Source organism: Lygodium microphyllum, chromosome 17 (genome assembly GCF_053477565.2).
Source record: "Lygodium microphyllum isolate KBCC chromosome 17, Lygodium_microphyllum_v1.1.10, whole genome shotgun sequence".
Lineage (NCBI taxonomy): Eukaryota > Viridiplantae > Streptophyta > Polypodiopsida > Schizaeales > Lygodiaceae > Lygodium > Lygodium microphyllum.
This window is the reverse complement of record NC_141151.1, coordinates 213,228-239,403: the sequence shown is the minus strand read 5'-3', so window position 1 is coordinate 239,403 and position 26,176 is coordinate 213,228. Positions and strand designations below refer to the sequence as shown.

At 40.4% G+C, this 26,176-nt stretch overlaps 1 protein-coding gene across 1 annotated transcript in view; it reads right to left on the bottom strand.

Annotated features, from left to right (window-relative positions):
- Positions 1-11,972: 11,972 nt before the first annotated feature.
- Positions 11,973-26,176, bottom strand: part of LOC148021484 (putative cyclin-T1-1) — a 48,754-nt gene continuing 34,550 nt past the window's right edge. Inside the window, exons 3-7 of the mRNA XM_087696875.1 lie at positions 13,572-13,653; positions 13,348-13,482; positions 13,097-13,269; positions 12,842-12,984; positions 11,973-12,720 (exon numbers count right to left, since the gene is read on the bottom strand). Of these exons, the coding sequence (XP_087553001.1) occupies positions 12,260-12,720; positions 12,842-12,984; positions 13,097-13,269; positions 13,348-13,482; positions 13,572-13,653 (994 nt within the window). The 3' untranslated portion in view covers positions 11,973-12,259. The remainder of the gene's footprint in view (positions 12,721-12,841; positions 12,985-13,096; positions 13,270-13,347; positions 13,483-13,571; positions 13,654-26,176) is intronic.

Sequence of the window (26,176 nt, the reverse complement as noted above, 5' to 3'; positions counted from 1 at the left end):
TGAGCATTGGTTTGCCAAACACAAAACGATCTTGCAAGGACTGGTAGAGCGACTTCCATAAGGGGGAAGAAATCATAACCACCAATATACATGTACTATTAATGACCTTGCTTGGCATCAATGGTGTAGGGGTTTCCTTTTGTAAGGCCTCCACAATCTACTCATTGGATAACAGACTAGCACCACTAGGGACAAGTGGAGCAAAGTGGAGTAGAGATAATGCCATGTTGAGGCTAGCAAAGAAGATATGAAAATCACATTCGTACACCAATTCTCAATGGTGCTTATAGAAGCTAGAAAAGAATAGCAAAGTTTCACATCCACTGGCAGAAAATTAAGAGCCACAAAATCACATAGACCCACACAATGGATATAGTCAACCTCCGGCAAGAGAGAATAATCGTGAACTAGTAGTGGGATATACTTAACCACGATCAGTGGGGGAGGTGCCATTTAGACTACATAGGATATACCACACACACACACACACAAACCAATAAAATAAGAAAAGAAATTCTTGCAAAGAAAACATAGAAACCACTACCAAGAGATAATCGGGGAAAAGACTAAGACATGAACAAGACTAGACCAGACAACCCCCAAGCAAAGCACATCCTACGTAAAAATTTCAACATGACCTATTCACACGTACTACTGATAGCTTCGTGATATGCATACACACACGCATCCTGAAACCTCGTAGTCAAGCACACAAATAAAATAAAAAATCAATCATATTGCAATTGTGACATTGACTAGACCAATACAAATGACAAGAAACTTGTAACAAGACCAGGGGGCTAACCAATAACCAGAGTAGGCATGGATTGATAAGACAAACTTGACTAATAACCCCATCCTCATAAGCACATTCGTCAGTCTATGGTGCGATGTAATGAATGGGTGAAGGCTACACAATTTATCTCTTCAATCTTAATAATGGACTTAACAATGCTGCAATCGTCAAAAAACTTGGCATTATCTTACACTTTCCTTTTATCTTTTTCACGCCTATCCTTGTGCATTTTATTACATTGTGGCCTTATGTGACCCTATTGCCTATAATAATGACAAGTAAGAAAGCACTTAGGACCACGGGACTTATTGTGTGACTACCCATGACACTTAGACTTGCCCTTGTTGGGTTGTGAGTCTCTACCATGGTGATTATTCCCTTTACCATCATATCTACCTCTAACTGTAAATGAATGAGAAGTATAGACTGCATCAATGTTCATCAATGTTCTTCCTATTCATGTCCTCTGTAAGCAATGTGTTGAGAATCAGCAATCACACTCAAACAGCCTCTTTGTATGGAGTCTCAGGGTCAAGGACATGCAGGCTAACTTATCCCATATGCACAATGGTGCCTACTGCAGTTTCCTACTTTCCTATAAAGCATTGTACTTGCTTCCTTTCTTAATGCAATGATAGTACTCTTTTCATTTCAGTAAAGTGTCAATGTCATTGTCCACATACACAAGATTGTGTTTATGAGTCCAAGTCTCAATCTTGGAACCTAATTCACTTGTGTAACAAACAGTGTCCATTCCATCATGAGTCTACACTTCTCCTTCCATCCTCCATAGCTTCCGGTTATGTCATGCTCTAGATCCCGCATTTGTAACATGGTATCAGAGCCCAGTTGGGCATGGCATTGCTTCTCCAGCCTCTCTTGATTCTTCTGAACCTCCATCCAGCTCAGTGTTAGTGTATGACTTCTTTTCTCAACTCTACTCTCACTGAAGCTTCCATGGCAGCCATAGCCAGCAGCACCCTGTCAGATTGAACTGCTTATATCTCACTCCACAGGTCAAATCTCTTGGAGCTTCCTTCTGGAAAAGTATTCCCCAACTCATAAAGCTTCCCTGTATCACATCAATCCAGGACATTGGACCATCTGGAGCTCAGCATTGTGAAAATCCCCAATCTTTGTTCTGTGTCTGCCATAGCCAGACAGGACCTACCTTGCTTGGAGCTTCCATAACTCTTCAACCAGGCCATTTCAGCCCACGATTTCTTCTGGAGATTTGTTCCTCTGCTCAAGGCGCTTCATCTTGGCACAATAATCAATGACATTGATGCTCCCTGGCTCCACCATTGCAGAAATTCGACCTCACTGTCCAGATCTGCGCCGATTCTGTTCGCGGCACCTGCGCGCTGCATACTGACCACGATCTACACAATCTCCATGGGGCTTTGGTAGCCCATGACATAAGCTTCCTAGATATGTAAAAAGTTTTGAAAATGATGCACTGTAGCTCCTGTAATAAGCAAAAAACCAGGCCCCTGTCTCAGAAACCCTAATTCCACCATAGCCAAAAGCTTCAAAATCTTGACATTTTTCACTGTTTCTCTCACTGAAGTTATCAACAGTGATTTTAATCACTGAGCAATACTCTCTGAAGTTCGTTAAAGTACTATCACTCAGATCTGAAGACATCAGCATCAAATCAAGAAGGGGAAGATCACTTGGAGTAAAAGACTTTTGCAGATTTGGTATTCATTGACACTCAGTTAGTGCTTTTTAGCACTTGTGTCTCTCCATCAATTCTTCTGTTGCTCAAATCTAATAAAGTCTGAAGTTGATTTGCTACTGTTCCCGTAAATCTAACATGGGCAAAGACTCGCCAAATGCTCGATTCAAAGGAGTCGGATTCCACACTTGGCAAACCCGCATCAAGCTCATCCTGATGAAGAAGGGTCTCTGGGCCATCACAAATGGCAAAGAGAAGAAACCGCGGGACGCTGACCTTGCAACTACTTGGCAAAAGAATGATGACAGAGCCCAGGCCATTATCAAATTGGAGCTAGATGACAGTTATATCCATCGCGTGGATAACTGTGAGACCTCACAGGATACATGGAAAAGACTTGACACCCTGTTCGGTGCACAATCTAAATCATCAAAGTATGGTCTCCTAATTGAATTCTTCAGGCTTGAAATGAAGTCCAGCACATCACTTGCCACACATCTTAATTACATGGAAGGACTCCTAACCCAACTTGCAGGAATCAACATTAAAATGGATGAAGATGTTTGCATCGGTGTTCTACATAAGAGCTTGCCTCCTGAATATAATAACGTATCAACAACTTTAATCAACATGCCAAATCCTGAACTTGTTGATATCCAGGCATCACTGTTAGAAGAAGAAAAGAAGCTAAAAACTAAAGAAGAACCAAGTACCTCTAGAGATGAGCATGCATTATATGTTGGCAACAGGTACAAAGGCAAGAAAGATCAGCTCTTTTGTGACTTCTGCAAAAGGACCGGACACACCGAGAAGTTCTGCCACGCAAGAAAGAGATCCCAAAAGGCCTATCTAGTCGCAGTCAAAGAAGAAGAAGAAAATGAAGCAAAGGAAGAAGAAGATGAAGATCACCAGGATCGGAAGGACAAGACTCATCAGTCCTTGTACTCTCATAATTCTGATAGACTGTTTTAATAGCCTTGTATTTTTCCTTGCCCTAATGCTTCCTGCCATAAGCTATGTAAACTCCTTATGTAACTTGGCATTACAGTCCCTGTACACTTTGTGAGGCCCCTGTTACAGCCTCTGGATGTCCACCATGTTTATGGTACCCACACTTAGCTTTTTCTGCGACAGCCTCTGGTGTTTTGCCATGTCTGTGGTATACCCACACTTTGCAGGTGGTTCTCATTACAGCCTCTACACACTTTGTGCCTTTCCTAGTTGTGATTGAGGAGGGGTGTTGAGAATCAGCAATCACACTCAAACAGCCTCTTTGTATGGAGTCTCAGGGTCAAGGACATGCAGGCTAACTTATCCCATATGCACAATGGTGCCTACTGCAGTTTCCTACTTTCCTATAAAGCATTGTACTTGCTTCCTTTCTTAATGCAATGATAGTACTCTTTTCATTTCAGTAAAGTGTCAATGTCATTGTCCACATACACAAGATTGTGTTTATGAGTCCAAGTCTCAATCTTGGAACCTAATTCACTTGTGTAACAAACAGTGTCCATTCCATCATGAGTCTACACTTCTCCTTCCATCCTCCATAGCTTCCGGTTATGTCATGCTCTAGATCCCGCATTTGTAACACAATGTGCTCTCTACATCTCAGTCATTTAAAGCCATCTTCAGGAGGATTAGCACTCATAGAAATATAGAATGTATCCCAAGGCTCAGGTAGTGTAACAAGCAAGAACAAAGACATTATATATTATTCTCAAACAGAATACCATGCAAGATAAGCTTGCTAAAAATGAAGTGGAACTCATTCAAATGAGTGGACATAGGAGTGCCCTCCTTTATGTGAAGGTCCATAAGCTTCTTCAACCAATATAATTGTGAATCAAGACTCTACTTGTCATAAAGATCACATATCATTTTTCATAAATCATAAGCACCACCTTTTGTCACAGTAGCATTGAAGTACACCTGCTTATACAAAATAAGATAATGGTGGACTTTCAAGCTCTTTCCCATCATCTCTACTCTATTTTTCTAGCTTTACATCCCTCATTTTCAATGGCCTAACTTGTTTCTTTTACATCAATACAAATCTGGGTCTTCCAATACTAGAAGTTATTACCATCAAAATTTTGTATGTTAAAGATAGCACTGTCATTGGAAGTATTTGAAATACCTACCATTATGTCTGTCAACTAAGGAAAAATATGGATTGTTGTAATAATAGTAAATCAACCCCAAAACTAAGGCAAAAGGCATACATTAGGAGAAACGTTGAACCAATACAACGCTCTTCATAAGCAAGCACTAGAGTGCACAATACAAGTGTCTACTCTCAAAGAAACTACTTAAAATTGAATTTTAGCACATGGCTATTTATAAAATTGCAATAAATGAGTATATAATTGTAGGTAAGAGACCAAAATGCAAAGCTCCCTTTGCTTGGAATTTCCAAGTAGAAAATCAAGATATGTAATGCAACTAGTAGTGCAAATAGATATAAACCACCATGGTACCAAAAATTGTCAAAGAGCCAAAGATGTCAAGAACATAGATGCAATCCCAAACAAGAGACTAACATGTATCCACCAAGACTAACAAACCCATTGATAGGAGGAAGTATTGGGCATACAAACCAAAGGTAAATCAGCCCACAATCATCAATGTTTGCAAAACAATGTATACTTAAACCAATTGAGCATACATGCATAAGCAAGAGACTCCCACTATCTTGAATAGACCAAACTTTACAGGCAAACTTAATTTAAAATTACTAGATTTGAGGGTTATCCATCATTTTTCATCTCCTTATCCTTCTCCTTTTCTTCTTCTTATATTTTAATTCCTTATTCTTCTTATGACAAGCTATGTTTGGAGCTCTTCAAAAGAGTTACATCCGGTGATGAGTAACACCATAGTAGAGGCCTTTCTTGGGAGCATCTTCCTCTTTTCTCACAATATTATCATAGTATGCTGGCTATTTTCTCTTCTTCCATGCACACATATGGCACCTTGCTTTATTTGAAGTCCTTTGCATAATTATTTTTATGTTATACGAGCTACCACTCCTTTCAAGAGTTGTTATTCAATGCTTCCATCTTGGTTATACTTACAACCAATCCACCATCAGTCACCATCATCTACTAGTGCACTATTAGTGCCACGATTGTAGCAATCCACAATCTACCATTCATCCAATTTTCCCTTCTATTGAGAGCCTGAAGTTGAGCAAAGCATTCTTTAGCACCCTTCATCTTTCATTACCCATGCTCACTTTTTATGAGCATTTTGACATTCTCTAACCCAAGTTGCACTAAAACAATCATCACCATTTGCCATTTTATGGCAACAAGCATTTGCACCTTTATACTCACCCTTGCAAGAGCCATGGGATTCATAATCCCACCATACATAGCATTCTTTTACCAATTGAGAAATCAAACTCTGAGACAACACTTATACTTTCTTGACTGCAGGACAACTTCATGTTCTTTGACTCCATGACAATAGCTTTGACAACAATTTGTTGAATAGCTCCATTTTCAGCTTCCATAATACAAAGCTCATTCACTTGATATTGATGGCCTGTCCATAGTCCTCAAAAACACACAATGCTACAATGCAAAGCTTCTTTAATAGATATCATTTTGTACTTTCACTCATACAAGTGGCTATCTTAAGTGGTATCTTTATCTTGACTTTTCTACATTCCATACTTATCCACTCACCTTGCACCTTTGGGGTGTTGTCACACACACACACACACACACACACAAATACCAAGCTTACATTCTCAACATACATGTGTCTCATAACATTTGGGTGTCCAAAGACATAACTCAATACATACAAGAGCATATACTTGCGATAATCCTTCAAATTTGTAAATGGGAAACTATGGAATCAAATAGCCACTACAAGTATATATCCACCAAATCTCAAAACAAGGCTTAAAGCTCAAGATAAGCATATATGGGCATAATAATCAATGCCAAGCATAAATGCATCCATATAACATCCCAAACATACTTACAGGCATGTAATGCATAAGCCTTCAACATATAAGCTTGTTGTCCACAGGATATAACAACAAAGAAGCCTTCAATGATGATAGAGCTATTTGAGCTCTAATGGACCCACATAGTCTTGAATGTTAGATGAAATAGATAGAAAATAAAATGGCATAAAACTTACAAAGTCTATCTCGAAGAAGGCCCACCAACCGCCCCCACTCCCAAGATGTGTTGACGAGCCTACTACAATTTGAGTGTATGTTACCTCCTTTTGTTGGTTTCACTCATCAAGGTTTTCCCTTAGCTCATTTGATCTTCTTCCATTGCCTCTTATCAAGCTGCTAAGGCCACTATAACCCATCACGATAAGCATCACATGCCTTTGAGCGAAGATGGGCTAGGTGTCTGCAAATGTGTATGAGTATGTAAGCACTAGAAAATTGGTCAGTAAGACAAATGGCTGTGGGAACTCAGTATGCAATCTATGTATGATATAATCCTTGTGGATTGCATTCTACTTTGTCCACTTCTCAATGATAGTATGGTGGTATACACTATGAACTCATGCAACCACGCAATGACTTTTTCTCATTCGTCTTTCATGACCAATTGACTTTTGCTCAATGATCATGCATGACATGCTAAGAGGGGTCTTAGGGATGCTCAACTTGCTAAGGGTGGTAGTCTCACAGTGAGGGATTCATCACCATCCGTAGATGGACTCTGTCTCTCAGCAAGAGAGGTTAACCCCAAATCAATGCTATCCTAATCATCAAACTGAGGAGAGACAAGGATGCAATCAATGGGTTGGCCAGGGTCTAGTCAGGGATGGGAGAAGGAGAGCTCAAATGTGGTAGATGTAAAATCTTCAAATCAACTCAATAATAGTAGTGAAACCTTTAAGGTCCTCGTCCCCTAGATATGGTGTCGACACCCTAGTGTAGGTGAACAAGGATGAGAAATAGTGGTTCAAGTTGGATGTGATGGGCCAGTTGATGTGGGAAGTAAATGGTCACATGGAAGCACTCCAACCTGTGAGGTCAAGGGGAAAGGGGCACAATGGGCTAAGTGTCGATGAGATGACGAGGCAACATGGTCACCTCTACTAGGGTTATAGCCACGATAGCTGATAGAAGCTGAGGACGAAAATTATGTGTGTCGACTACGCACAATACCATGCGCCCACCATTGTTGTAACTCTATGTATGACGTAGACCGCAACAATGACTCATACGCCATCTTAAGTAGTCGTTGCATGGAATCAAGGTCCATACTAGCCATGAAGTATTGTATCTTCTCATTTATGTAACATCGTGCCATGCTGAGGAGTGTAGTAGCTATTTGTGATAAACAAATTAGTATGTTTTATTATTTATTGCTTCCTCTCTCTCCCTCTTCATATTTCCCTCTCTTCCTCTCTCCTCTCATCACTAATGATTCAAATATATTATTACAACAGTTTGAGGTTTATAAAATTGGCTCTCATAATTTGTCTCACTATATTCAAATATGCAAATTGTCTTCAAGTACATAGCTTCTTTGGAATTCTATCATGTACAAAGGTTTAGGGCTAGCTTTAAAGATTATCATCTACTCCATCTTGACGTAAATCATTGAAAATATCCAAATCTATATGCACCTTTCCTCCTAGAGAAAGCTCCAATTCCTCCTCATCGAGGCACTCGTCCTCGTCCATACAACCAAGTTGCACTTTCTCATCCTCGTTATAATGAGTGCTTAGATTGTCAGCAAACTCTTGCTCAAGTTCATTGGGAGCTTCCACCTCTTCTTCTATATCAAAGTTTGATCCAACCATTCAAGCAAAATCATTGCTAGCTTCCACGAGGTTGTGCTCTTCATACAATCTATGAGAGCATAGAGCAACTTGCACCATGAATGAAGTGTCGCCACTCGATTGACCGATTTGGATTAAAAATAACCTACATACAAAATGGTTTACTAATAAAGTTGCATAAATATAGGATGGAAATGAGATTGGCATACTTGCTCGCAATGCTTACAAATCACAAAGATGTCGCATATGTCCATCCAAAATTTCATGGAGTCCACCTCTACAAATCCCAAAGGCCCCTTCAAATAGTTGCACTTGGGCCCTCCACCACCACTTTTATCACTAGACATCCAACATGAATATGTTGAAAGGATAATAATTGACCTTAGAACCTCTTAGATCTCCCAAAGTAATCCATTTCATCTTACCACAATGTTTGTATCCATAGCCCTACGATGCCTCTCTTATCCAAACTTTGCCATTACACTACAATCAAAGGTGTGTCATTTTTTGTCTACACTCTCCACCTAAAAGTGTCATCCATAAGATCACAAATATGACTCGTATTAAAAAAGATAAGCGAAGATGGACCATGAGAAAATGTATGACAATCATGCAAGCATGTGTAACAAAGTTACCCCACCAATTGTATACCTCAAGTATACAATCTCTAGTGAACTCCCATTTCTTCATGCTTACATTGACCCCCTCCTATGTAGTTCTTTTTAACTCCTTATAGAACCACCTAGGGATCATGACTATGGGCAATGTCTTGTACAAATTCGACCACTTCTCCATGATTGGATGATGTAGCATACAAAACTTTTTTGGCAAGGAGTTATCCATCCTCTTTTCCTACCCTTGGCCTTCGGTCCTCTCTCTAATAATCCAAGGATCCTCCTTTAGATGCCATAGGGATTGCATATCACCGTCTTGATATTATGTTATAAAAACAAGTGACTCTTGGATTAACCACCCTTTCACCATACAACCCTCACGCCTTTTCTTTTGCACTTGAATGGTGAGAATGCAAGTAAGAATGTACTTTTCTAATAGCACAACAACAATGGAGTTTTATTTGCTACATTCATGGAGGTTGTATGGATTTCCTTTTGCAATATCCAATGCACAAGTTGGCCAAGCTTGTATATCACAAAGTGGGCCTCTGTAATTAGCAACCTTGTGATCCCAATTGTAAAATAAACTAGAAACATAAAACAAAAGAAACTTAAAAAAAGTTGAAGGAATGACAAGCCATGAATGCAATTAGCTCCAAATTTACATATAAATACATACTCAACACATCTTGTGCCAGTCATGAGACTTCAAACCACTTAGTTGATTGTCTTCATGATAGACATCTATACTATTACCTTATATCGATTGGGAATCAACAAACTAAGAATGAGATGGCCCTTCTTGGTTACAAGCCATGGAGAGATATTATAGTTAACCACAACCATGGGCCAAACATCACATTTGGTTGCCCATTTAACAAAAGGGTTGACCCCGTCCATTCAAGGCCCAATTTCACGTGTCATGACTCCTCAAAGTCAAGTCATTGCTCCTCAGTATACTTCCAAACTTTACAACCCACAAGGAAACACAACACACCATTTAAGGACTAATTTTTCAAGTGCCAAGTCATAAGGGTCACCAAGTTCTTTGACCTAAACATGTGCTAGATCCATGGCAAAAAAGGAAAATGATAAAGCACTTTGACAACACTATCTCACAGTGTAAGTCAATGTGATTGTTCTACAACACATTTTGGACATACAATCAACTCTGCATATTCATTTCTAAAGAGAATGCAATCACGAGGGCAAACTGAATGTTGTTACTCAACACCCAATGATTGTAAGATCATTATTGCATCATCACGAGTGTCAAGTATTACATTTGTTGCTAGTAAAAATGATTCTTTAATAGCCTATACTAAACTCAATGTACAACTTTATGACCCTCATCCATACAATTTTAGGAGGTATGCTACAAACTTTTAATTGAATACCAAGATAAGACTAGAACACTCATATCACTCCATCCATAAAGACTACAATTTTAACAACAACAAAGAAGCCTTTAGGTTCAATATTCCTAAGCCCTCATATAATGGCATATTTGCCTCCTTTTTCAAGGTATGCACGAAAGGGTCATCATCATCAAAAGGATCATCGATATTATATCCATCTCTATACAATGGAAAAAAATTTAACCTTGTGATAAAACTAGAACCTAGAATATAGAGTACCAAAGGCTAAGATGTGACATGCCTCGGAGTCTTTTTACCATTTATTCCTTATTTTGGACTTTCCACCATTACTAAAGGGTGGGTACCTTGCTCCACCATTACGAGAGACATGTATCTTGTTGCCCTTTAACTTTCACCATGATAATCCTTTTATACAATAGCATGATTATTGAGTATGGTTACCTTGGTCATGGTGATTCCATTATTTCTTGGTATATTTTGTGTATTTCTTGTTCATGAGAAGCTGCCTTTCTTACATTGGTATTAGAGCAAGTCTTTGATCCAAACGGAAAATCATTTTCATGCTTTGTGTGGTCTTGTGCATCTAAGATTGATTACAATAGTTGAGAATCTGATATTTCTATGGTTATTCGCTGTAACCGTGACTAGGCAATCTCTACTACAACAAACTCTAATCGTTTTGGAGGTCATTGACAAGATCTTGGAAGAAATGGCACCCTCGGTGCCATTTTAGTTTATCGTGACCAATTTTGAGGGGCATTTTGAAGACTTAAGAACAAATAGGGGCTTAGGGTAAGTCATAAGGTAAATATGTAAATGGAGTAATGGCTTACTAAAAGGGGCTTAAGTAATCCCTACTTATGGTAGCCAAACAAGTGAGCTGTTGCCAGATTCAGGGCATTTTGCATTGGTTTGACTGATCAAGAAGGGGCTAAAAATTGATCACAAGTCAGATCTGGATTGTCCTCCTTACTAGCCAACATGTACACCTAGCCAACATGGACACCCTTCAAGTAGCCTTGTCAAGCTTCCATATTGTCCATTCAAGAAGCTTTAGTGCATTGGAGGCTTCTATTGCATCCATTAAAGCTGAATACAGGCATGGAGGATAGCAGCACTGCAGTGCAACTTGTGCTACATTAAAGGCCTGGTTCAGCAGTTCACAACTTGTTAAACCATTCAGAGCCATGGTAATGACCATTATGAAGAAGATAACTACTTGATGATTGCTTCCATCTAGCAAGAGCCATGGTAATGATTCTTTCCACAAGCTTTTAGCTTCTGTTATGGCCAGCAGGCATCTTTAGGCTATTTTCCTCCATATCCAACAAGATGACTGCATTTCTCATGGATCAAGGGCACAATAGGCTTCATAGTGCTTGCCATTAGCCTTGACAAATCTCTCTCGGCAACATTGATGCTTAGTCAACTCTCAATGAACCAATACTCTCAGTTTTGATAATGGAACACGACATTTCAATTTTGTGTGTTTTTTTTTTTTGTGGGGGGGGAGGGGGAAGGGGGGCCAGGGTGTCAATAGTACAAGTTGGCTCAAATTTCCATAGATAACAATTAGCAATTTAAACATTTAAGTGTGGGGCTTGACCTATTTACGCATAGCTAAATCTTTCTGAAAGTTGAGGATGCCGATTTCTACTAAGACCCTTTTTCAACAATCAACAGTCTTCAATGATACCAACCATTTACACTGGCATATTTATCTCTAGGACTTTCTTGTGGAAAACGAAGTGTGCAGGCATGTTATAAAATTACACCTGGAATTGCAGTGAACCCAGTTATCTTTCAAGGCCGGACTGCTGGTGCCTTACTAGAGTCCATGTGAATCATAGCAAAGTAGCTCACAAGGCATTAGTAAAACAAGCCTGCAAGGCATTAGTAGAACAAGCCTGCTTCACTTCTGCTATAGATTGGATATTATACAGCACTATCGCAACAATGAGACATCTGGGGTTCCGTTCATCCCTCCATGAAAAACCCATTGCAGAAGTACCTACACTTACTTTTCCTTCTGTGACACACCACCTATTTTATGCCTAACAGGAAACTGCGAATTGGCAGGTCCTGGAGGCAAGCCACCTTCATCCAGTTTTCTCCTCTTTGCCATGACCTCAGAATCAAAGGGTTTGGGCTGAGAACTCTTTGGCACAGACTTTATGGAGTCTTTAGTTCCTGATTTCATTAACACCAATGTTGAGGCTGAAGGCCGTCCTTCCAAGTGACGAGGAATGGAATGGCCATCCTTCGACAATTTGTAATTAAGACTGCCCTTGAATGTAGCCGAAGCATCATCCCACTGATAAGTGGAAGTGTCTCTTCCCCTTGATGGATCAGGAGTACCAGTAACAGCATCAAGCCCACCCCTCAACTTTTCATCTATAGATGAGCTGGAAGAGCTGGATTGTACAACAGAAGGAGGCAATCTTTCCTCATAGAGCTCTAAAATCTGGATGCTGATTGCTGCAATTTACAAAACCACCCACAAAAAGGGATTACTACTGTGTGACCTTCACCATGTCACCTATGACATGCCTGAGAAAAAAGGAATGTGACTCGCTGTGTGAAGGAGTAAATAGTCAACCTTCCAATTGGCGCAATGTCACATTGAACTCCTTCCACCACCCTCTATGGGGAATCTTATACTTCAAGAGCTTTGCTGCGAGAAATACTGCACTAGCAGCTATATGCTGAGGCTCAAACTGTAAGCATAATGTTGTGAACAATCTGCAAGCAGCTCACAAACATGAAGGTTTGTGTCTCCTTGGTTCCATGATTGTTTCAAATGCAAACGGCAAATCATGGAAAGAACTTCTGAGGGATTTAAGTAACAACTTACGAATCATTCACCATAATGAATGCAACACGCCAGAGTGTCTCTGGTGTGGTCTTATGGTATGGTGCTGCAGTGATAAAACTGTAGGGATGCCAAACTTGGAGGTTGAAATCCAATGTGACAAGAACAATCTGTTCCGCAACTAGCACAAGCTCTTTTTGCTTCTCGCACAAATCCTGCAAAACAATATTTATGGGAAAAAGAACAGAGTGTTTGCCAGTAGAGTTGGAAATGCAACCCAATGTCACACTTACCTTATCTCTCATCTCCTGAGCTGCTACAGGATTATTCCTGTTCCGCAAACAATATGCCAAAGCAACCACGTCTTCAAGAGGCCTCCGATGTTCCTCTACTTTGCCGGCCAAGAACATACATGCTGTTGCAATTGTCTGAAAACTACAAGAGCAATCAGCAAAACAGCAACACACATGTAGCAATCCATTTTAAGATAACCATTCTATTTAAATGCATTACTTACAAATCGATCATTTTTATGGTGTGATTGATGAAGGTAAAACCGATGACAAAATACAGTGGATGTGGCGATTGCAACACTGGGCCTGCAAACAAAACCTTGTCAAATTCAGTCAATCCCCATCTTAAAATTCAGACCGGTAATATAAAGACAATTGAAAAACTACTAGTTTTCAGTTAATCTAGAAACAAACACACAAACAGATAAAACCTGTCACCTCCGGAAACCATACAGGTTAGTTGAACCAATTTCCAGATGAAAAACGAGAAGGGATTTGGCTGATATTCTGCACGACTGTACTCCTTACTGTGAGTAATCATTGTTTGTCATTATAGACCTACCTACATGAAAGATGACTTCGGGAAAGACAGAGAGAAAACGATGAAAACCCTCAGCACGAGTGATTCTTCTCCTCCCAACCACGCCTAGATAAGTGCTGGCCCCTCTCTAACCGTTTCCTCTGCCAGCCGTCCACTATTGGTGAGTCCTACTATTCTTGGACTCTCTTACTCTCTAGGCTCCCCTTAACCCCGTTCGGGCGCCAAAGAGCCCGGACGGTCATTCTCGTGCATGTTCCCCTAGATTTACCTTAATGTCACATTAAATGTCACTTTAATGTCACATTCCATATTTATGACCTTAACGTGACATTACATGTCACTTTTAATGTCACATTTCCTTCCCCTTAAGAATCGGTTTCGTCCTCAAAAACGATACTTGGAAGGTCTAACTGTAAATCGGGAAACCTTTTCTTTAAAGTACTTACTCGCTCCCATGTTGAGCTTTCTTCTGAACAATCTTTCCACTTAACCAAACATTCCTAATAAATAGTATTCCTTGTTCGTCTATTACGAACATTTAATATTTTTTCTGGTTCCTGTGGATTAGATTGGTCATTCAATAGCTCCTCAATATCATCATTTAAGATTAGATTATCCAAATCACCCAGCTTCTTCCTTAATTTACTGACATGAAAAACTGGATGTATTTTACTGCCAGCAGGTAGTTGGAGCTTGTAAGCCAATTCTCCCACCCTTTTAAGTATTATGAAAGGACCACAATACCTTGGTGAAAGCTTTGAACATTGTCCCTTTTTCATAGTTTTAGTTTGTTCAGGCACCTTAAGATAGACCAATTCTCCTTCTTCAAAGGAGATGTCTCTTTGGTGAGGATCTGCATATGCTCTAGCTAGATTTTGAGCTTTTTTAATATTTTCTTGAGCAAATTTTAACATACTATTCATATCCTCCAAAAAGTCTTTAGCTGCCTGAACCTTTTCCTTATGCAGTCCTACTGCAAAAGGAGCTCTGGGCTGAAACCCATACATCAACATAAATGGACTATATCCAGTGGAAGAGTGCTTGGCACTTTTATATGCAAACTCTGCTATCGGCAAATACTCTTCCCAATTAGTTTGCCTTTTACTTACATATGCCCTAAGCATATCTTCAAGAATTTGGTTAACCCTTTCAGTTTGCCCATCTGTTTGCGGATGATCCGCCGTACTCATGCTAAGTTTAGTATCCAATTTCCTAAATACCGTACGCCAAAAATGGCTATCAAATTTTCTATCCCGATCAGAAACTATATTTTCCGGAAGGCCATACAATCGGTATATGTTCTCTACGAACAATCTAGCCAATTCTGGTGTTTTAACATCAGTTGAATTTGGAATGAACCTAGCCATTTTGATTAACCTATCCACAATCACCCACACAGAGTCGTGCCCCCTCTGTGTTCTAGATAAAGCAACAATAAAGTCCATGGAGATACTCTCTCATTTTCTCGAAGGAATTTCTAATGGATGGAAAAGTCCCCCATTTTTAATCTTTCAGCTTTATTAACCTGGCATTTATTACATTTGACCACATAGTCAAGGACGTCCTTATTCATTCCAAGCCAATAGAACTGCCTTTTAATAAGACTATTAAGTCTTATTAACTCGTGGATGTCCTGCACTAGGGGTATCATGACACTCAAAGAGTATCTGGCGCCTTATTTCTGTATCTTTCGGGACACATACCCTACCCTTGTAGAGTAAATAACCATTATCAATGGTAAAATTCTCCCACTTGAATCCAGTTTGAGCAACCCCTGATGCTCCATTTCCTTGTTGAACATCCCCAGATATTCCTTCCTTAGTAGAAGCACTTTCATTTGGATCCCCATTTTTTATTGCTTCCCATATGTTGCAATATGCCAGATCAACCTGGCATTTCCCTTTTAAAGATTCGAGCAAATTGGAAGTGAACTGAGTAAAACTCAATTCATTAATGATGGGCATTCTGCTAAGTGCATCAGCTACAATATTATACTTTCCTTTTCTATATCTTATCTCATAGTCGAACTCTTGGAGGAGTTCAGCCCATCTGGCTTTACGCCCGTGTAAATCCGGTTGATCATTAAGCCACTTAATGCTTTCATGATCCGATAAAATCAAAAGTTTGACACCATACAAATAGTGCCTCCATTTCTTCATTGCATGTACTATTGCATACAGCTCCCTCTCATAAACAGAATAGTTCTGTTTTGCACGATCTAATTTCTTGCTTTCAAAAGCAACTGGTCGACCTTCTTGTAATAAGACCGCGTCTATCGCCTTATCACTGGCATCAGCTTCAACCACAAATGGTTTATTGGGATCCACTATTAATAATATTGGAGCTGTAGTAATAGCTACCTTAAGTTTTTGAAAACTTTCATTTTGATCTGTTCCCCAATTAAAACTTTTCCCTTTCCCTTTAAGTTGGTCTGTCATTGGAACAGCTATTTTGGCATAATCTCGAATGAATCTACGATAAAATCCAGATAAACCTAGGAAGATCTGCAGCTCTTCCAGGTTCCTTGGAGGTGGCCATTCAATAATTACCCTTACTTTTTCTGGATCCATGTTGATTCTTTCTTTCGAGATAATATGCCCCAAATATTTGACCTCTTGTGCAAAGAATTCACATTTAGTTTTCTTCGCATAAAGGGAATCTGTTCTTAACTGTTGGAATACTAATTGTAAGTGTTCCAAATGTTCTTCTCTTGATTTACTAAAGATCAAGATATCATCCAAGAAGACTACTACAAAATGTCCTAGATAGGGCCGTAAAACACTATTCATCAGCTTCATAAAGGTAGCTGGTGCATTAGTGAGGCCAAAAGGCATCACCAAAAAATCATAATGACCGTATCTAGTACGAAATGCTGTCTTAGAAACATCTTGTGCCTTAATTCTTACTTGGTGATAACCTGATCTTAAATCTATCTTTGTGAAGAATTTTGCCCCTTGCAATTGATCAAAAAGATCTTCCATTCTGGGCATAGGAAATTTATTCTTCACCGTTATTTTATTAAGTGCTCTATAGTCAACACAAAGTCGCATAGAACCATCTTTTTTCTTTACCAATAAAATTGGTGTAGCCCAAGGTGAATTACTGGGTTGAATAAACCCTTTATCCAAGTAATCCTTAATTTGTCTTTCAACTTCTTGATACTGTGTTTCACTTAACCTATACGGTGGTTTTGAAATTGGGTGTGTATCCTTATTTATATCAATTGGGTGATTTATATCACCCCTATCTGGTGGAAGGCCACTTGGTAAATCAGAAGGAAACACATCTTTAAAATCATCTAACAAACTACTCAATTCATTATTAACATTCAACTCACAAACATAAGAAAATTGTTGCTTTATATTACAGAAAGTAATAGTATTCTGTACAGGAAGAGACCATAGCATATATACCTCACAAACTTCCTTCTTTATCAGCTTCTGAACTTCAGTAGAACACAGCAAAGGATTATCCGATACTTCATGTTCACCTTGAATAACAAAAGTCCTACCATCCCTTTCAAATTCCAGTGTATTATGATGGTAACTACGTTTTAAGGATGGTTCCAATCCCCATAGCCACTCCCTCCCTAGAGCAATATCAGCTCTTTCCATGTTCATTATTTGGAAATCAAGTTTATCTTTATATCCTTGAATTTCAATTTTCAAATTGGATACCATTGTATCCCATATTTTATTGTCTTGGCCTTGCATCATACGAACAGCATATTGATGCCCACTCTTTTGTTTGGGAAGTTTCAATTTTTTGACAAGCGCATAATTTATAAAATTATGTGTGGCAGAGTCATCAATCATGACTCTAACCCTCTTTCCAGCTATCAATCCATGTACTCTAAGTAAATCATGTGGCCCAAAAGTAGGCTGCCACATAGAAGTTGACATACAACACTTATGTTGTACATCCATGTGCAAGACCTCTAAAGATTTGTACTTTTCATGCCCCTTTAATTCTAAGGTCTGCACTACATGGATTTGTTTTTCTTTTCCCTTGCCCTTGTCCTTATCCTTTCCTTTGTCTTCCCCCTTTTTCTTTTGAGGGCAATTCCAAGCAGCATGGTTAGGGGATAGGCAATTGAAACACAACTTTTCTTTTTTGGCCTTATCAAAGTCATCAGGACTTAACTTTGGCCTCATATATGGTTTCTTTTCAAAAGGTGGTTTTTTACCCTTTAAAAATGGCATTTTCCTTTTAAATTTGCCCACAAATTTTGAGGTTTCCAATTCCTTAGACTTGGGCTCCGTATCAGTGAGACTAGTGAGTGTACCTGGACGCATACTATCTTCATGAATTAATGCAAATTTAATTGCCTCTTCCAGCGTCTTAGGTAAACTCCGTTTTACTTCCTTTTTACAAGCTTTATCTAGTCCCCTAATGAATCCTCTTGTTTTTTGGAATTCATCTATTCCTTCCAATTTGAGGATTATCTCACGATATTTCTCCAGATATATCAGTAGGGGTCATCCCTTTTGTCTAACATAATCCCAATCTTCCCAATTTCTTTCCATTTCATTTTCAAGAAGAAATTCTTTCAAAAAGACAGATTCAAATTGAGCCCAAGTTTCAGGTATTTTATTTGCCTCCTTTAAAGTTCGCCACCACTTATATGCTTTGGGCCCCAAAGTTAAACTAGCCTCCAGTGCTTGGAGATGTGGTGGGGTATTTTTTAATTTATGTAAATCTTCCCATTTTTGGAGGAAATTAAAGATTGTGTCTTTATTCCTATCTTTTTCCTCCCCGTAAAATTGAGATGGTTTCATATCCTTTAGAACTGGATTATCCCTCAATTTATGGTAAGGTTGGGATTCCTTAGGATCTCGCATAGTCACATCTAAATCTTTCGATGAAGATGGAACATCCGAGATTTCTATCTTATTTTTATCTCTTTCCAACAATAAAGTTAATTGAGATTTTATTTCAGTGAGTGTTTGAGTTAAAAATTCCATTTGAACCCCCTGAGTTTGCACACGAGCAGTAAGATCATCAAATTGCTCTCGTGTAGCAAAAAATTCTTCCCATTGTTCTTCTTGTATTTCTGGTTCATGGGGATCTACCATAGGTTGGTCCCCAGAACTAGAGCTTTCCATTACCCTTTATTTCCCTTTTTCTGCCATTAATACACTGGAATTTGAAAGCAAAGATAAGAAATTTGCATACAAAGTAAAGTACTTCCCTGATTTTAATGGCAGGCAGTGGTTGCTGGTTTGGAAAGAAATCTGAAGAGTAAGGAACAAATTTTATCTTCCCGGACAAAGTCAGTCACGCCGAAAATGGAGCTTCTTTGCAGAACGACTAGTATTCAGCTCCCTTCTTTAATAATCACGCAGACCATCAATGTCCTTTTCCTGAATTTACTTTCTGCTAAACCTGTACTTGTAGTATAAATAGAGTCGAGGCTGAAAAAAATAAGTCCGAACACGCAGTCGACTGATCCAACACATATCAGAAAAGAACTTCAACTTCAGCCCGTGAAAAGGAGAAGAATGCGTGTCTTGTTGGTGTGTTCATGGAGGAGCATTCACAGACAAGCGTGGGCAAGATTCGATGGCCCACGATCAGCTTACGCGTTTTTTTTTTTAAACAGGCGTAAAAACGAATGGCTGCCCTTTCGATATGTTTCGTGACCACAATTACACGGCACGTTAAGTTTTTGTGACATGTCATGTCACGTCTGACCAGTGGCTTACGGGTCGTTACGGGTCCGTCGACTGTTGTCGACTAAATGAATAGCGGACACTTGACGTTTGACCACGACTTAACGGGTCCGTCGACTGTCGACTAAACAGATCGTGGAGCACTTGTCCGTCGACTGTCGACTGAACAGATCGTGGAGCATTTGTCCGACGCTACCCTTTCGTTGAAGATCTCCAGGAATCCTCACGGCTCTGATACCAATGAAAGATGACTTCGGGAAAGACAGAGAGAAAACGATGAAAACCCTCAGCACGTGTGATTCTTCTCCTCCCAACCACGCCTAGATAAGTGCTGGCCCCTCTCTACCCGTTTCCTCTGCTAGCCGTCCACTATTGGTGAGTCCTACTATTCTTGGACTCTCTTACTCTCTAGGCTCCCCTTAACCCCATTCGGGCGCCCAAGAGCCCGGACGGTCATTCTCGTGCATGTTCCCCTAGATTTACCTTAATTTTACATTAAATGTCACTTTAATGTCACATTCCATATTTATGACCTTAACATGACATTAAATGTCACTTTTAATGTCACATTAATGTCACGCTACATGTTGGGATGATCCCCATGACAGAATGTTTAAGATGATCCCAAGATAAGGGAGAATGGAAACTCTATTAACATACCCTAAACACCTCAATAGTATCATAAAGGAAGATTTACCATTACATCCACCTTCAGGTATGCGAAAAGGCACCAAGTAAACTATGAAAAAGACAAGGTCCTAAACATGAATTTGGTTACATACTGCATGACTATAGTCCTTGGGGTGAACAAGCCTTGTTTGTAACCATAGAGCTCCCTACATGTTGGGATGATCCCAAATATCGAACAAACATTCAGATGATTCAAGAGGGACAGAGATCGACAGCTCTACTTCTTAAGCTACCTAAACTTTCCTCCTAAGTTTTCTTTTTTGGCTTCTTTAAAGCTCATTAAACAGCCCCAAAACATCATTTTTTGCCTTTCATATGACAATGTGAAAAGTCAATCTCCGCCGACATCCAATAGCGCTAAACTACCTTCATAGTTGTAGAACAAAGAGCGCGATCCTCAAACCTTTGTAGAAGAAAGTGTCACACTTGGTTGCTTCTTACTGCTTCATGACATAGCTCCCAATCCAAGAGAGAAAGAATAACCTATAGTGCGTTTCAAATCCACATCACCTATTGAGCTATAAATGCATTAGCTTTACTTAAATAGCCTCAAAACTTGCTTAATTAATGAAAAAACCTAGTTTATTTAAAAGGAACGTGATCCTAGAGAGTTTCTGTGTCCCATAAGCACAAACCCACTTGGAAAGGCCCAAACTTTCTATAAATACATATGCTTTTGCCACTGACAAGGGTTCGGATCTGGCTTTGCTGGACAATGTATACCATGTCCCCCAACTTGGATGAACTTGTTATATGTTCAACAGCTTTGCCAATTGGGGCGAACAGTTTTCTTTACAACGACAGCAGTCCAAATCCTTGACTCTCAAACTGGTTTAGTGATTGCTCGCGGTGAGGCACAGCGTAATGGCCTTTACCACATGACTCACTTTTTGACTGAGTCGATAGCTGAGAGCTCTGTGTTCCATAGCTTCCAAGCATTAGCCACATCTCGGGAGCCTACCAACAATGAGTGTCTTTGGCACTTTTGCTTAGGGCATATTGGTTATGACTCTCTTTATGAGTTATCCCGCCATCAACTGGTTGAGGGCCTTCCTCACCTAAAACTAGCTGGCAATGTCTGAAAAGCTTATCAGCTCGAAAAGCAAGGCCGTACCCCATTCCCTCAGCAATCCACACATCGTGCTGAGAAGCCTCTTTGGTTGATTCATGTTGATCTTTGTGGGCCGACATCCACTGTCGCCTTAAATGGCGCATTGTACTTCTTTAGATTGTGGATGATCATTCTAGATACATGTCGGTATACTTCCTCAAGCATAAGTCTGATGCTTTTACCTATTTTTCTACTTAGGTGCTACTAGTTCATAACCAGACTAGTCGTCGTGTTGGTTGCATGGGGAGTGATAGGAATGGTGAGTTTATCTCCCACGAGTTTTCTGAGTTTCTACTGAAGCATGGCATCCCTCACCAATTCACCTCTACTAACTCCCCCCCTCAAAATGGAGTCGTAGAGCGTAGGAACCGGACAATCATGGAAATGGCACGGTCTATGTTGTTCGCAGCACAACTTCTTGAGCACCTTTGGGTCGAGGCTGTTAACACTTCGGTGTACATCCTCAACCGGAGCCCGACTGCGACTCTTCTTCAGAAGACCCTGTATAAGGCATTTTTTGGCTCTCAGCCTGTCATTTTCCACTTCAAAGTCTTCAGTGTAGTGCCTACACGCTCACGCCTAATGATAAGATAGGAAAGCTCACTCCTCGAGCTGATCTCTTTACTTTTGTCACATACTCCTCTAAAGTGAAAGCCTATCATTTGTTTGATCCTCGGACAAACAAGGTGATCATTAGGAGGGACGTCGTTTTTTACGAGACAGATGTCGTGCAATTCTTTGCACCGGATTCTGATTCTATTCCTCCTTCCACATCATCAAAGATCATACCTACTGAGCCTGGTCTACTTCCCGCTCCTAACATTCCTGCAGATTCTTCATCTCCTAGACCCTCTCCGCAAGACTCGTTACCTCATTGGTACCAACAGACCATGCAAGATTCGGGGATCCTACCATCAGACTTCACTCCGAAGGGACCTAGAAGATCTACCCGGTTTGCTCCTCAAGCTTCATTTGCGTCACTGTTTACAACCGAATACATACCGCATTTTGAGCCGAATACATGGCAGGAGGCTCTTCAGCACCCTCAATGGCGAGAGGCCATGGAGAAGAAGCTAGAGAGTATTGACCGAAATGAGACTTGGACATTGGTGGATCGTCCAAGCCACAAGAAAGTCGTCGAGACAAAGTGGAATTTTAGGACCAAGCTAAAAGCTGATGGGACTTTAGATAAGTACAAGCCTCGCCTTGTTGTGCAAGGGTTTGGATAGAAGCATGGCATTGATTATGAAGAGACCTTTGCTCCTACTGCGCAGTTGACATCTTTTCAGTTGCTTCTCGCACTAGCCACTCACCACGGTTGGCCGATATATCAATGTCAAGAGTACCTTCCTGAATGGTTTTTTGGAGAAGAATGTCTATGTGGAGCAACCACCGGGCTTTCCTTCAGGAAACCCGAGGGATAAGGTATTCCGCTTTTTGCAGAGAGCTCTTTATGGGTTGAAGCAAGCACCGCGATCTTGGTTCCATAGGATAGATGAGTTCTTACGGACCCATGGATACCATTCTACCCCTTATGACCCGAACTTATATGTTCGATCTACTATAGAGGGGGTCAGCTATATCCTGCTATATGTTGACGACTTACTCATCACAGGCTCAAATTTTGTTGCCCTAGCAGATATCAAGGTAAAGCTCAATGCTACTTTTGAGATAACAAACCTTGGTTTGTTGCCTTGTTTTTTGGGGATGGAGGTAGTTCATTCTGGGGGATGCATTTTTGTGTCACAGCAAAAGTACACACTTCAGCTCGTGGATCAGCACACTTTGGATCAAACACGGTCAGTGACCACGCCTCTTGATCCTACTGTCCACTTGTCGAAGGATACCCTAGGACAACCCTTCGATGCACATACCTATCGCTCTATTGTAGGAAAACTTCTTTGGTTAATTCATACTAGGCCAGATTTAGCTTACTCAGTCAGTATTTCACAACACCTAGGATGTAGCATTGGATTGCATGTCTTCGCATATTGCGTTATTTACGGTGTACAACTTTTTATGGCCTAACATGTGGTTTTCGTTTATGTTTGCAAGGGTACACCGATTCTAATTAGACAGGAGATCCTGACACCCGGCGTTTCCATGGCAGCTATCTCTTTACCTTGGACACGGCTCCCATTTCTTAATCAAGCCGTAAGCAGGAGACGGTGGTGGCTTCCACGACCGAGACTGAGTACCGAGCTCTCTTTGATGGCACCACCGAGGCCATCTACCTGAGGAGTTTACTGGCAACACTTCATTTCCCATGCAACTCTCCCACCGTTGTCTACTGCGACAACCAGAGTGCCATTGCCCTTGCGGGCAATCCGATCATTGCACCACGGACGCGGCATGTGGGAGACCACTTTCATTTTTCCAGAGAGCAGGTTGAGCTAGGCACTATCCACCTAGAGTTTGTGCCCACATCCGACAATTTTACAGATATTTTGACCAAAGTGGTCAAACGACCAGTTCTTCACTACCTATTACCCAAATTTAGTTTGGGTACACCCTTCCCTACTTCAGCTTGACAAGAAGAGGATGCTTCCCTCTTGATTTCCCTTCCAGTTTAAGGGAGGGGACTTATACTCTTGATAGTGACAGTGATCATACTTACAATTTTTAGACATTCATTTGTTTATTGTATTATGGACATTTGTAACATCATCTGCATTGTCAGGATGATATAATTGTAAAAGAGTGCTTGGGCAAATGAACAATTTCCCTGCAAGGGCGCTGTCCAAGTAACACCGTTGCATTGCATCTTGCGTGAGCATGACATCTTGCATCACCCTTTGCATTACCCCATGCATTGGCATTCTGTTCATGTAAACATACATCTGTGCGTATTTATCTCTTTTTGGTCTTTTGGAGTTGTCAACTCTAGATCGACCATATTCGTGGCATTACCCATGGCAATCTCTAAGGCAGTTTTTCCTTAGCTTGCTTCCTTGCTTTGCTTGTCTTGCTTACTTCACATATTTGCTATACCTACAACCATTTTTCTTCTTCACCGACATCCAATAATGGTAGGGATAGTATGCTTGTTTTGTGAAGGTCTTGGGTCTGACCATCCTTTATCATTCTCCTTTTGGGACACGGATACTCAATAGGACGAAAACTAATTTAAACCCACACTTAATGCTAAATCTATCAAATTCAAAAAAAAAAAAGACAAAAAAAAGTCCATAGGTGATTCCATTCACCTTTGTAGGGCTTTGTAGGCCATTGGGCAGCCGACGTGCACCCTTTGTCCAATGCCCTATCCTCTCTAGGGTAATCACTTGGGCTCCCTTGGTAAGATATGCATCGCCTCCGTAGTCTTAGTAGACCACTGGGAAGCCAACGCATACCCTTTGTCCATTGCTATGGCTGTTTTGGGGTGGGACGCTTTGGGGTAAAAGATATTTCTCATGGCACTGTTGTTGGGACCTAACAGGAGAGTGTTGAGCTAAAAATGCATTAGCTTTACTTAAACAACCTCAAAACTTGCTTAATTAATGAAGAAACCTAGTTTATTTAAAAGAAACGCAATCCTAGAGAGTTTGTGTCCCATAAGCACTTTGGGAGGGCCTAAACTTTCTATAAATACGTATGCTACCCTCCATTCAAAACACAATCTCGTTTTTGCAGATTTCAGGTGTTTCAGCTTGTTGCCCACACCCCGTTCGCAGAGGACATCTCAGCCAAAGCTGTCCATTGCTGTTCTCCATCAATTGGCACCTAATTTCCATCTCTCTTCATGCAGTTTGGAATTGATCCCAGTTAGCAACTGTTGTTTCTGTGCAGACCTGCTGCCGTACAACCTGCCACGTCATCACAGACCTGCATTTGCTTCCTACAAGCTATCGCCCAGCTGTCCTGCCTGTTGATTGGCAGTTTTCCCTCTCCTCCAACAGTCGCCAGCTCCTACAGGTTGTTCTATCTGCATTTCGCAGTTTTCCGTCTTTCTCTCTTCTACAAGCTGTCCTACCTGTATTTTCAATCTTTCTCTCTCCTCACTGCTATCTGCATCAGATCCAACTTTCTCACTGCTGCATTTGCTGGTGTTCGACATTCGGAGACTGCCTTGCTGTAATTCGAGATCCATTCGGAGTATGACACAGTCTCCAGCTCATTGCCCCTGTCCTGATCCTTGAGACATAGAAATTCAAGGTTCAATATTCATTCATTGCATAGTGTGTTTGCTGCATGAGCATTGTATATTCAACAGTTATATCACTTTAATTATTTTTTGTGTTCATTATCTCTGAGTTACCCTAACCCTAACTGAGTTCTTTTATCAGTCTGTGCTTTGTCGTACAATTGTTATTTGTGTTTCTGTGTCACAGCATTTCTTTACATCACCTACCCAATCTAAGTCACTCCATCTAGAAAGAGTGGCCCCTCTCCATACATGATCCCATAGGATCAAGTCCCCTGTAAATAGCACAAAATGCACAAAGCGGCTCTCCAACGAGCATGAGTAGGAGTCTTCATAAAATAAGAAGACAATGCCACCACGAAGAAAATATCTAGGTAAGTGTGAATAAGTCAAACAAGGGGGTCTCTCTCTCTCTCTCTCTCTCTCTCTCTCTCTCTCTCTCTCTCTAAAAAAAATGAGACCCATCAGCATTAGCTGTTGGTCCATTTGTGAGCTGAAACGCCACATCAAATGGCAGAAAAACAGATTTAAAGTACATATGCTTAGCAAATTTGTTTAGGAATTGCTATTTTCTATTGGAATGAAAGAGAGAGGCAAAACAGGGCACATTGAAACATGTTTCACATTTCAACCCTAGTGAAACGCATTTCATGGTTTACCATGTAAGTACC